This window comes from Nicotiana tabacum, chromosome 2 (assembly GCF_000715075.1).
Source record: "Nicotiana tabacum cultivar K326 chromosome 2, ASM71507v2, whole genome shotgun sequence".
Lineage (NCBI taxonomy): Eukaryota > Viridiplantae > Streptophyta > Magnoliopsida > Solanales > Solanaceae > Nicotiana > Nicotiana tabacum.
The window spans coordinates 33,807,298-33,820,375 of record NC_134081.1 but is presented as its reverse complement, the minus strand read 5'-3'; the positions used below and the strand labels follow the sequence as shown (position 1 = coordinate 33,820,375).

Genomic DNA, 13,078 nt, shown 5'->3' with positions numbered 1-13,078 from the left:
ATTGAGGCTGTTCAGAATTTTCCTAGACCTACTACAGTTACAGAAATCCGGAGTTTCCTGGGTTTGGCAGGTTATTATCGTCGATTCGTGGAGGGATTTTCATCTATAGCAAGCCCATTGACCAGACTGACCGAGAAAGGTGTTCCATTCGGATGGTCAGACGGGTGTGAGTTAAGCTTTCAGAAGATCAAGACTGCTTTGACTACGGCCCAGTGTTGGTATTACCTACAGGTTCAGGATCTTATATGGTGTATTGTGATGCATCTCGCGTTGGGCTTGGTGAAGTATTGATACAAGATGGCTATGTGATTGCATATGCGTCGCGGCAGTTGAAAGTTCATGAGAAGAATTATCCTATTTACTGATCATCGTAGCCTGCAGTATCTGTTCAGGCAAAAAGATCTCAATTTGAGGCAGAGAAGATGGTTGGAGTTGTTGAAAGATTATGATATGACCATTTTGTATCACCCCGGAAAGGCCAATGTGGTAGCCGATGCTTTGAGTAGAAAGGCTGTGAGTATGGGTAGCCTTGCTTATATTCCGGTTGGTGAGAGACCGTTAGCTGTAGATGTCCGGATTTTGGCTAATCAGTTCATGAGGTTAGATGTTTCAGAACCCAGTCAGGTTCTAGCTCGCACAGTTGCTCGATCTTCTTTATATGAGCACATCAGAGAGCGACAGTATGATGATCCTCATTTATTTATCCTGAAGGATACGGTGCGACACGGTGATGCCAAACAGGTTGTTGTGGGGGAAGATGGAGTTCTGCGAATGCAGGGTCGTATTTGTGTGCCTAATGTGGATGAGCTTTATGAATTAATTCTGGAAGAGGCCCACAGTTTCAGGTATTCTATTCATCCAGGTGCCGCCAAAATATATCAAGATTTGCGGCAACAGTATTGGTGGAGGAGAATGAAGAAGGATATAGTTGCATATGTAGCTCGGTGTCTGAATTGTCAGCAAGTTAAGTACGAGCATTAGAGACCTGGTGGTTTGCTTCAGAAGTTAGAAATTCCTAAGTGAAAGTAGGAGCATATCACTATGGATTTTGTTGTTGGATTCCCACGGACTCAAAGAAAATTCGACGCAGTTTGGGTCATTCTGAATAGGTTGACCAAGTCACCACATTTCATTCCAGTGGCAATTGCCTATTCTTGAGAGCGGTTAGCAGAAATTTACATTCGTGAGATTGTCCGCCTTCACGGTGTGCCCGTGTCTATTATTTCAAATCGAGGCACGCAGTTTACCTCACACTTCTGGAGGGCTGTACAGCGTAAGTTAGGCACGCGGGTTGAGTGGAGTACAATCCACAAACAAACGGACAGTCAGAGCGCACCATTCAGATATTGGAAGATATGTTTCGCGCTTATGTTATAGACTTTGGAGGTTCTTGGGATCAGTTCTTGCCACTTGCAGAGTTTGCTTATAATAATAGCTACCAGTCGAGCATTCAGATGGCTCCATAAGAGGCATTATATAGGAGGCGATGTCGATCGCCAATTGGCTAGTTTGAACCGAGAGAGGCTCGGTTGTTGGGTACCGATTTGGTACAGGATGCCTTGGATAAGGTCAAAATTATTTAGGATCGACTACGCACGGCTCAGTCTAGGCAAAGGAGTTATGCCAACCGTAAGGTTTGTGATATCGCATTCATGGTTGGAGAAAGAGTATTGCTCCGGGTTTCACCTATGAAAGGTGTAATGAGGTTCGGAAAGAAGGGCAAGTTGAGCTCTAGGTATATTGGACCCTTCGAAATTCTTGAAAGGGTGGGTGAAGTAGCCTACAGGCTTGCACTACCACCTAGTTTATCAGCAGTTCATCCAGTGTTCCATGTGTCTATGCTCCGAAAATATCATGGTGATCTGTCCCATGTGTTAGATTTTAGCTCAGTCCAATTGGACAAGAATTTGACTTATGAGGAGGAGCCAGTAGCTATTCTAGCCCGACAGGTCCGACAGTTGAGGTCTAAGAGTTATCCTTCAGTTCGGGTACAATGGAGAGGTCAGCTGGTAGAAGCATCTACCTGGGAATCCGAGTCGGACATGCAGAGTAAATATCCACACCTTTTCACAAGCTCAGGTACTTTTTCTAATTCCGTTCGAGGACGAACGTTTGTTTTAGAGGTGGAGAATGTAACGACCCAAAAGGTCATCTGTAAATTTAATAATTAATTCTGTATTCTAGGACCTAGAAAAGCATTATTTATTATTCCTCAACTGGCGTGAGCAGTCCGTATAATTTTTCGGAAAGTTTTTATATGAAAAATGGATTAAAATGTGAAATAGAGCCTTAAAACTCAATTAAGTTGACTTTGGTCAATATTTTGAGTAAACGAACCCAGATTAGTATTTTTGACAGTTCTGGTAGGTCCGTATCGTGATTTGGGACATGGGCGTATGCCCGAAATTTAATTTGGAGGTCCCTAGCTCAAGTTATGACCATTTAACGGAAACTAGTAATTTAAAGGCTAAAGATTTTTAAAAGTTTGACCACGGATTTGACTTTTTGATATCGGAGTCGGAATCCAATTCCGAAAATTAGGATAGCTCTGTTATGTCATTTATGACTTGTGTGCCAAATTTGAAGTCATTCCGGATTTATTTAACATGTTTCGGCACAAATTTTGTAAAATCAGAAGTTTGAAAACTTAAAAGTTTGAATCGATGTGTGAATTATAATTTCGATATTATTTGATGTGATTTGAGACCCCGAGTAAGTCCGTATTATGTTACGGGACTGGTTGGTAAAATTGGACGAGGTCCCGAGGGGCTCGGGTGAGTTTCGGAGGGTTAACAGATCGAATTTGGACTTAGAAGGAAATCTAAAGGTTTCTGCCATCTGATGTAATCGCACCTGCGGAATTTCCATCGCAGGTGCGAGCTCGCAGAAGCGAGCCTTCCATCGCAGATGCAGGATTGGGTTGGCCTGGGGTCTTCGCAGGTGCGGCCATTTTTGCGCAAAAGCACGACCGCAGATGCGGTCCTAAGCATCGCAGAAGTGGAGACTGGGCAAGTGAGGTTCGCAGAAGCGAAACTCCTTCCGCAAAAGCGGATGCGCAGGTGCGAGCCCAGGCACCGCAGGTGCGAAAATGCCTGGGCAGTGTATAAATCGAAGAGTCTGAGATTTTTCTCATTTTTAGACATTTTAAGTCTCGGATTTAGGCGATTCCAAGGGGATTTTTCACGACTTTGTATTGGGTAAGTATTCTATAACCAAATGTGATTATATTTCATAAATCCATGTCTATATTCATCATTTATTTTGGATTTAGATGGAAGAAATTGAAATTTTTTTAAAACTTTCAAAAAATGAAAAATTAAGATTTGAAAGTCCATTTGACATCACAATTTGGTAATTTTTGTATGGTTGAACTCGTCTCGGAACGGATGTTCGGATTTCGTAAGTTTTTCCGAGATTCGAGACGTGATCCCCACTGTTGATTTTTTAGATGAATTTCAGATTTTAATCCGAAAAATTAGCAAATTCATATGGAATTAATTCTTACAATTTGTATTGAGTATATTAAATTGTTTATGACTAGATTTAAGAATTTCGGACACAAATTCGTGAGGCAAAGGTTTATTGGATTCTTGAATTTGATTGCAAGCGAGATAAGTGTCGTGGTTAACCTTGAATTGAGGAAGTAGGACTTAATTGTCTATTTGCTATATGATTTAATGTGCGGGTATAACATATCTGTGAGGTGACAAGTATTTATGCGTTGTGGTTGAGTCAAAGTATGCGAGTAGAATTTGTTTATTGTGAATAATTATCTATTTAATTAAGATATTCCTGCTTAAATTTATTATTGATTATTTGATCATTATTCGTGAAATTATTATTCATTTAATTATTGTTGAATATTTTGGAAGGTGAAGTCGGTATTTTGGTATTGAATTGATTGATAAGTGTATATCCCCGCACTTAAATACTCTTCCAAATTTATATTATTATTTTCATGGTAAGGAAGAGTGTCTAAGCACGAAAGGCGTTGTCGTGCCATTTGTGAGTATAAAAGTACGAAGGGTGTTGCCGTGTCATTTGTGAGTGTAAAAGCACGAAGGGTATTGTCGTGCCATTTGTGAGTGTAAAAGCACGAAGAATGATGCCGTGTCAAATGAGAGTAAAAGCACGAAGGGTGGTGCCGTGCCATTTTCATATTATCATTTGCTCATTTTATTGTTGATAAATTAATTGGCTGCTAAGTGACACTCCTCCTGCTGAAATTATTATATCCTTCCCCTTCGCATGTTCCCTCCCAATTTATAAATTGTTATTTGCTGTATTATTGTTACTTTGTATTTGTATATACTAGTACATGTAGTTTACATACATGTCTTGTCATAGCCTCGTCACTACTTCGTCAAGGTTAGGCTCGGCACTTACCAGTACATGGGGTCGGTTACACTGGTACTGTACTCTGCACTTCTTGTGCAGATTTCAGAGTTGGTCCCAGCGGCATACTGTAGATTTGCCCGGATACAGCTACCAGCGGAGACTTGAGGTATAACTGCACAACGTTCGCAGTTCTGAAGTCCCCTTCTATATTATCTCAACTGTGTATTATATTTCAAACAGCTTGAATTTTATTGAGACCTTTATTTGTATTATGGTAGAAGCTCGTGCACTTATGACTCCAGTTCTTGGATGGTATTTAGACATTGCTATTATTATGGATTATTCACTACATTGCAGACCTTACTTTCGCATTTGTCTCTTTGTTATTAATTAGTTTAAAATTATTTTAAAATGGCTAATATTATTCTAACGTTGGCTTACCTAGCAAGCGAAATGTTAGGCGTCATCACGGTCCCAAAGCACATAGTGCTTTAATTTGCTGCAATCTCTACGTCAACATAATACAAAATTTATACAACATCTCTATCAAGCTATTTCACCCTCAAATATTAACTACTCAAGAATTGTACCCTTCAAAGTTCCAAAGACTCTCCTCAAAATCAAAATCAATCTCAAGATTATCTGTACTAGTCGTACAAGAAGAATAGACCCCAGATGATATGACATCCGGCGATAATGCCGCCGCCATGTTGCCGCCGGAGGCTTCAAATGCTGCCGGAGTACTCAGATGATCATCATTGGCCGGTAGAAAATAATCAGAGTTTGATGATTGGTTTTGATCTTCTATTTTTGGATAGAAAGTACATGATCTTTGGAATACTTCCTCTTTGGTTTCCTCTTTTATTGAGGGAAATGTAGGAATATTATAAGGCTGGTAATTATGATTAACATTTTGGAGTGAAGAGTAGTTATTGTTGTTGTTCTGATCAAAACTAAGTAGAATAGATGAATCGCCATCAATAGGAGTGTCCAAGATTATTTGAGAAACTCTAGGGAAAGGTTTGCATGTGTGATTTCCATAGTATGTTGTTCGGAACAGTAGTGGATTGTCTTGAATTTTCTGCACCTGTTTGGTTGCTTGACATTTTTGATCATATTTATGGGTGCACCTAAAATAGTGCCTGCATATATATTCATTTATATACCAAACATTAATAAAACAAATATAATGTTTAATTACATAATATCACCTACTCTATAATTACATTACTATCTAGATTGAAAAAAAATACTAAAATAAATTGTGAAATCAAACCTTGGATAAGTGGAATGGAGGATCTGTTTTTGTCCATATTTTCTCCAAGCATGGCCATCATCCACCAAATCTGAGGATTCTTTTGTGTTTGTTTCTGAAGTTTTCCTGCATGAAATAATTTCCAAATAATTCATGCGGAAATTTGTTCTTAAAATAACATTACTTAATTACAGAGTATATGTATTTTAGATTACTAGATTTAGTGTACGTGCGTTGCACGTGTGTACCGCGTCAAATATTTTAGTTATATTGTATTTTATTATATGGGAGCACGACAAAATATTATAAGAAATAGCTTGACAAAAGGTTGAAGCACAAAGTCTGACGTAATATGGCGACTGTCAAGTTCAACCAAGATTCACAATCAAGAATACCAAAATAAAGATGTATGGGTTAATCATTACGGCTAAAAACGCATATGATAAAATGTGTAGTCAAATTCAAAGATGCAAGAAGACTGGTTTATTTGGCCCGACTCTGAGCCCACCCTTTTGCTAGCTTCTTTATTATGCTAGTTCAACTATTGCTTCTAATTGAAATATATAAACACTTGAAGTTCATCATTCAATAAAGATAGATAGAAGTGAGAATGTCACTTTAGAAAAAAAATAACTCTTTGACCTATCGGTTGATTCTGTCTTTTTAACATCCTTGATCTTGATATGTTTTCAGGAGCAGAGAAGGAATGAAATAAGAAATTAAATCCGTTTGGACAGAGATTGAGAAAGTCCTATACTCGATATACTTCCATCTTAAAGTATTGAAAGAAAGGTAGGCAGCTTTGTCGAGTTTCAGAGGTGAGGCCATAAGAAAACATTATGAAAGAAAACTGCAATCGCAGTTACTCACGAGACCATCGTGATCTTCGACTTAACTCCTAAAGATAATCCACTTGGATATGCAAGGTTTAGCCAAAGCGTAGCTCCCGATCCCACTACTGTCATATTTGATTTTATTTTAATTCTATAAAAAATAGAATTTTTTTTTCTTGTTGCTAATATGTGAATACAAAACTAACTACTATAAATACGTGAATATAAAATATAAATACAAATGTGTGAATACAAAATATAACTACTAATATAAATATGTGAATGTAAATTTCAACTACAAAAACCTTTTGCTCAAAGTCAAAGAAAAAGAACATAAAAACCCTTAGTTTTGTAGTTGTTACTGAACAACAACATTTTGATGATGACACCTGGAATTGTAACTTCTTTTTTTGAAGTACTCGTGTGTACAATTCTAAACAGAAAAAGAATTAATCACATTATGTATAGTTAAAAATCACAAAAGAATTATTAAAAAATAAAAACTCCTAAACTTAGTTCAAAATGCACGTGTTTTACCTAACATATATTTATAAAGAATTAATTTTTCAAAACTTTATTAACAAAAAAACCCTAAATTTTATTAAATAAAAATCCTTCCTAAACCTAAAAGGAGAAATCTAAATATAAATGAAATTAGAAAGCAAACGAAACCTAATGTGAATTGCAAGAATTTAATACTGTTACCTTCGTAAACCTAAAAGGAGATATTTAACACTCCAAAATATATGAAATTTCCTATTTCATTAAAAAAAAAAAAAAAAAACTAAACCTAAAAGGTAACTACTCCTTAATAGTAGAATATTAATTAAAATAACTATGGCCAAATATTAAGCAAATAACTTAAATTACTATTTTATCCAATGTGATTTTTATTATTGAAGGGTAAAAAGTATTAACGCATTTCGCTAGAGACCTTAATGCTTTTAGCATAGTATAGATAGATATAGATTATAAATTTCCTTCACACATTATCATAAATAAACAGCTGGCGTAACGATATTTACACTCATTGACTTGTTCTAGATCTCTCTCTACCAAGTGATGCTATATGTTTATTGCAATTTAATACAATAAACTATATGAAAATTATCATTCAATATGGAAAATCTTAACCAATCTTATCACCAAGCATTCATAGAGGGACCCCACCCCCTTTTTAGTATTTCTTCAAGGACAGAGTAGTCAATAACCATAAAAAATCCAACCCAACTTCACAATAATTAACTAAAAGAGAACCAATCAACCAATAAAGACAGTTAAATCCAAATCAGAACGTGCATGAGCAACAGGTATACTTTGTCCCCCATCAACTTAAAGAGACGAAAATACCCTTCATGAAAATAATTTATGATTTATGATATTCACTAATAATAAAACAGTGGAGTAGTAAAAAAATCACCTTCTCTTGTAGCATCCTCTTCGATCTTTCAATGATGTAGTACTCTTGCAACTTCCACTAGAATCTTCCGGCGACTTAACTTCGGCGGTATCCTCATTAGACTCGCCGGAGTTTATCACGGAAAGAGTCTCAGAAAATGAATTCATAATTTTTCCAACTAAATCCTCAGCCATAATGGTTGCAAGAGGTTTCTTGATTATCTCTTTTAATTGTCGCGTAAATTCCTGGCCACGAATTAACCCGTCGATTGCCCTTTTCAGATCAGCTGATGACTTTTCCGGCAACGGAGACTCCATGTAATATTTCGTTATATTTATTACTTAGCTAGCAACTAATGAGCAACAAGTTAAGAAACATGAGGGCATATATATATGTAAGAAAATGTGAATTCTTAGTAAATTAATGGAAGCTTAGAAGGAAAATTCGCCTTAGCTTGTGGAAAAAACGAACCCCACGCGCATTAGAGGAATCTTTTGGTTTTCATCACTCAAGTGATTAAGACAATGATGGATCAGGTTCATGAACCACTGGACCACTTTGGACGTCCATGAAAATTTGTGCAAATATTGTGTATTAACCGTATGTTAATCCGTCGGTCTCAATTGACGTGCAATGTTTGATTAAGCTTAGAATTTGAGTTAATATCCTAAACCCGCCTAAACTATACAATATTTATCAGTTTCCTACTTAAACTATCGTCATTCCCCGAAAATCTCCTGAACTATATCCCCTTCATAATAAAACTCCCCGTTTCATTCTTACTGGAGCATATGATACACGCTCTAAATAATTTTTAAAGCTTGTCATGTGACAATCCACGTGGATATTTAATTATGTTAATTTTAAAAACATGCTTAATTAATATATGTTAATCTAATTACGTGAAAAAATAAAAAAGGTAATTTTGTTACACCGGTCCGTCATTTACTCCTCTCAAAGTATGGTCTCTTTGCTCTCATCGAAAAAATTCTCTCATCGGAGATGAGAGGCACCTTCTCTAAGTAGCGATTCTCTTCATTAATCAGGGTTTCTACCATCGATTTCTCTTCTATTGTTGCTGCAATTCGAAATCGGTATTAAATCTAGGGTTTTGTGATTGTTTGTTGAGATTTGTGATTTTTGTCGGTAAGAAAGATAGAAAAGAAGAAGAAGAACAGAAACAGAGAAGACGCGTAAGTATTCAAATATTAAATTCTTTGTCCTAACTCTCTTCTTGCCTTGTTATTAGTAATTTATTTTCTCGGCGCTACTTTGTTAGGGATTTTGTGTTCCTTCTTTCAAATAAATTTGGGTAAGAATGAAGGATGGATAAACGAGAAAGATAAGAAATAAATTCAATAATAACAAGAGAGAGAGAATTTCAAATAGATTAAAATGAAGAAATGAAGAATAAATGTGTAATATAAAGAAAAAGAGGAAAAAATATAAGTTTTAAAAAAAAGGGGCTAATTAGTCGTTAGTTGCTGTCAGGTGGGCTCATTTTAATGGTTATTGTCACTCTTCACGCGCTCTTAGGCGATTTATTTCACACAATATACCACATAAGTGACAAGTGGGTTTTATTATGAAGGGGATATACTTCAGGGGGTTTTGGGGACAGGCGATAGTTTAGGTAGGAAACCGACAAAGATTGTATAGTTTAGGAGGGTTTAAGGGTATTAACTCTTAAAATTTTGAAATAAGAATCTCTTGAAAAATTTATGATCTAAAATAACTAATAAATATTTGTATGACTATAATTTATTTTATTAAAAATAAAATAAAATTTTAAAAGTAAATTATTTTAAATAAAAAAGTATGATACTAGTTTTGTGACAGATTAAAAGGGAAAGGATAATACGTAATTTGAGACATAAAAAATATTATGAACGTAAAATATTTTCTTGGACATATGTTTATCTTTGTAAGATAAATTCCTCAATATATTTTAAAGTTAATGCAATTATTATTGAAAGTGAGAATAACTTCCATGTTATAAATACAAGTCATTTCCTTTACAAATATCAAAACTCTTACTCAATACTAATATTATATTGTTTGTTTGAATCAACAATTAGTTGTTGTTATCCTTTTTAATAATAAAAATCATTTAAATACTATTATTTCAAATCATCTTTAACTTTATATATACCTGTATTTTTATAGAGAAAGTGACCTTTTTAGTGGAAAAACTTTCCCAAGTAAGTTGTAACAAACACTTCGGGAGGAATATAATGTAGTTGCAGTTTGCACGCGCCACAAGGAGCGTTAAGAGTGTTTTAGGCCATTACTGATGACGTTCTTCCTATGCTGTCACCCTAGTATCGTCATCCATGTGCCACCTGGCAAGGCTTAAATGCTAATCGCTGTTTAATTAATTATTACTAAGTAGTAGTTTGTTTATTTTAATCATAATTGCAAGTGGTAGTGTTTCACTTTACTCATCCCTTGGGGATTACAGAGAGACAAAACATGTCATTCCAATGTCAAAAATGACCTTTCTTGTCTTAACCAAATTGTGGACTTTAAGAGATGGCTGACAATTAATTATGGAACTATTGATGGGCATTTTGGAATCTAAATAAGACAAAGCATTGATGGTTGAATACGTACACATGATCATCAATCTCAATAATCAGAAACAGTTCCTAATGTTTATAAACAACTCAAACAAAAATGGGCTACATCCTCTAAAACCGGAACTATCACATATTTCTTAGAGCTCGTTTGGCCAAACTGTCAAAAACTATTTATTTTGAGAAGTATTTTTATTTACCCATAAAATAATATAGTTAAATTTATAATGTGGTTTATATACAAGCGAATCGATTTGATCCAAAATGACAAATAAGTTAAATAAAATGCAAGACTTAGATTTGAAATTGAGATAAAATAGCAGACAACTTGGGTCCGGGAGCAAGGCTTCCGAAGACAGCAATAAGAATATTGTTAGACGGAAAATAAAGTATTATTTAACTTGAAATAATGTGTAGCGTAAGTTTGTCAGAATTTTCCTGTCTTACAATGGCTGTTGAAGTCACTGTTTATAGTTAAACCTAGGGAACAAGGTCCTAAGATCAAGTCCTTCTTAAATGATAATAATGGAGGTCATTGATGAATATGTAACGACAGGTAATGAATGCCAAAATTCTCTGTAACGGGCATGTATTCAATACCAAGGAATATCTTCATTGAATGTCATCTGGTGACAAATATTCGTTTGCCTTCATTAACAATGTTTCTTTCAGGGTCTACCCGATTCCAACCGAAATTGTTGTCCTCGGTCTTGGTTTCCACTTGCTTCGTCTTTCGTTCGTCCCCGGTTCCACGTGTCACTCTACCATTCGAGTATTTAATGTAAATCGATTTTACCCTATACAGATAGTCCCTCTACTTTCCGGTGACATATTTTTGTGTCACCTGGAAGTTGGTGAAGATTCCTTTCTTGGAGAAAAATTTTCTGAACCCTTCTGAAAAGTTTCTGGCACTTGATAAGATGCACATCTCTTCGCATTTAATATCCCGAACACGTGTTACTCCACGATTTTGTAATATTTTCGCCGGTTCTCGAGATAATCATGGCCACGATTTTAGCCTCATATTCCTTTACTTATACGCCCCATTCTTCTTCTTTTACACTTAACAGCTTTACAAACTCTCTCAGCTTCTTTGCATTCAACTCTTCGCTGCTTTCATCTTTATTTAATCTTCTTCAAAGAATTCTTATCATCTTCTGCCGATCATGGATTCCTTTAATAATTCTTCCCAGAACTCTGGTCTTCTCTTTGGTGGGGGGTCCGAAGGAGAGCAAAGATAAAGAAATTGATGTTGATGTTGACCCTCCTATAGTGAGCACTATCATCCCCAAACGACTCAACACAGCCAAGGATTTCGAAGAGAAGTTCCCTTCTTCAAGTTCTCGCACTTGGGTTGTCAGCATATACCCTTCTTCTATTCGCCCTTCCAGCATTCCTGTTGTGAAGGAGGACTGTGATTTCCATGACATGAACATCCTTGCTCCCGAACTAATGGAGCGAGTAACCTTCACTAAGAAGGGATTCATGTATATTTATACGTATCCATTCACTTTGGGTGTGTTTTATTTGAGCGGGGGACTTGACCCCGTGATTTTGGAGTTGTGCCAATGATACCAAGTTTGTTTGGCATAGGTGGGCCCTTCGGTATGGCGAACGTTGGCCTGTTTGCGGCGGTTGTGACAGGAAACACAGGAGGAGTTCACCTTGGCTCATATGATGAATCTCTACTCCCCCAAGATTTTCCGTGGAGAAATAATAAATTTCAGCAAACGTGGCCACCATGCTTTGCCCACTACCATGGATGGATATAGCGGCTTGTGGCCATTGTCACCAGGGATATCATCCCGGCCACAACTCCATCTTACCCTGAGTCCTAGACTCATACATGTAAGTTCAAAGTCAGTCTTTTTTCTAAAAAAAAGTTGTTTCATGTTGTTGCTGATCTTTCTTTTTGATTTCCTTTAATAGAGTTTCTAATTTGGGTTTTTGCTTCTCAGGCCAACTTCCTTACTTTCGAGGGCCTTCAGAAGTTGACCCTCAATAAAGAAAAGCTTAAGTCCGAGCGGGATTAACTGTTGGCTGAGAGGGACCAAATTGTTGCTCGTCTCCCGGTGCTGGAAGCAAAAGCTGTTGAAGCTGGTGAGTTAGAGACTCGATTGCAGCAGAGTGAGCAGGAAATGATGGCCCTCAGATAAGAAGCCTCTCAATTAAATGTACAGTTTCAAGTATCCAAGGCTAAATGGTCTGAGGTCCAGAATGTTGTGCCTGTTGCAGCCGAGCGCGAATATGCCTCTATTGTGAGATTGAATAAGACCACTTCGTGCTCGCCGATTTTTTGGTAATTACCTGCTTCAACCCACTTAGAGAAGTAATCAGCTAAAATCGAAAGAAACCTTACCTTACCGGGAGCCGGTGGCAGCGGACCGACTATGTCCATCCCCCATTTCATGAATGACCATGGAGATAATACTGAGTGCAATAGCTCTGCCGATTGGTGTACTAACGGCGCATGGCATTGACACTTGTCGCATTTTTGAATGAATGCCTTAGTGTCTTGTTCCATCCGGGGCCAGTAGTATCCTGCCCTAACTAATTTTAACACCAACGAGTATGCACCTGAATGATTTCCACAAATTCCTTCGTGAACCTCTCTCATGATGTAATTAGCCTTGGAGGCTCCTAAACATTGGGCCAACGGGCCTTGGAATGACCTTCT

At 36.8% G+C, this 13,078-nt stretch overlaps 1 protein-coding gene across 1 annotated transcript; it reads right to left on the bottom strand.

Annotated features, from left to right (window-relative positions):
- Positions 1-4,903: 4,903 nt before the first annotated feature.
- LOC107762610 (putative WRKY transcription factor 70) lies at positions 4,904-8,193 on the bottom strand. The gene is made up of 3 exons (XM_016580977.2): positions 7,847-8,193; positions 5,615-5,719; positions 4,904-5,480 (listed from the first exon to the last, which is right to left on the bottom strand). The coding sequence occupies exons 1-3, from the start codon at positions 8,140-8,142 to the stop codon at positions 4,916-4,918; spliced, it is 966 nt and encodes a 321-aa protein (XP_016436463.2). The 5' UTR covers positions 8,143-8,193; the 3' UTR covers positions 4,904-4,915.
- Positions 8,194-13,078: the final 4,885 nt, after the last annotated feature.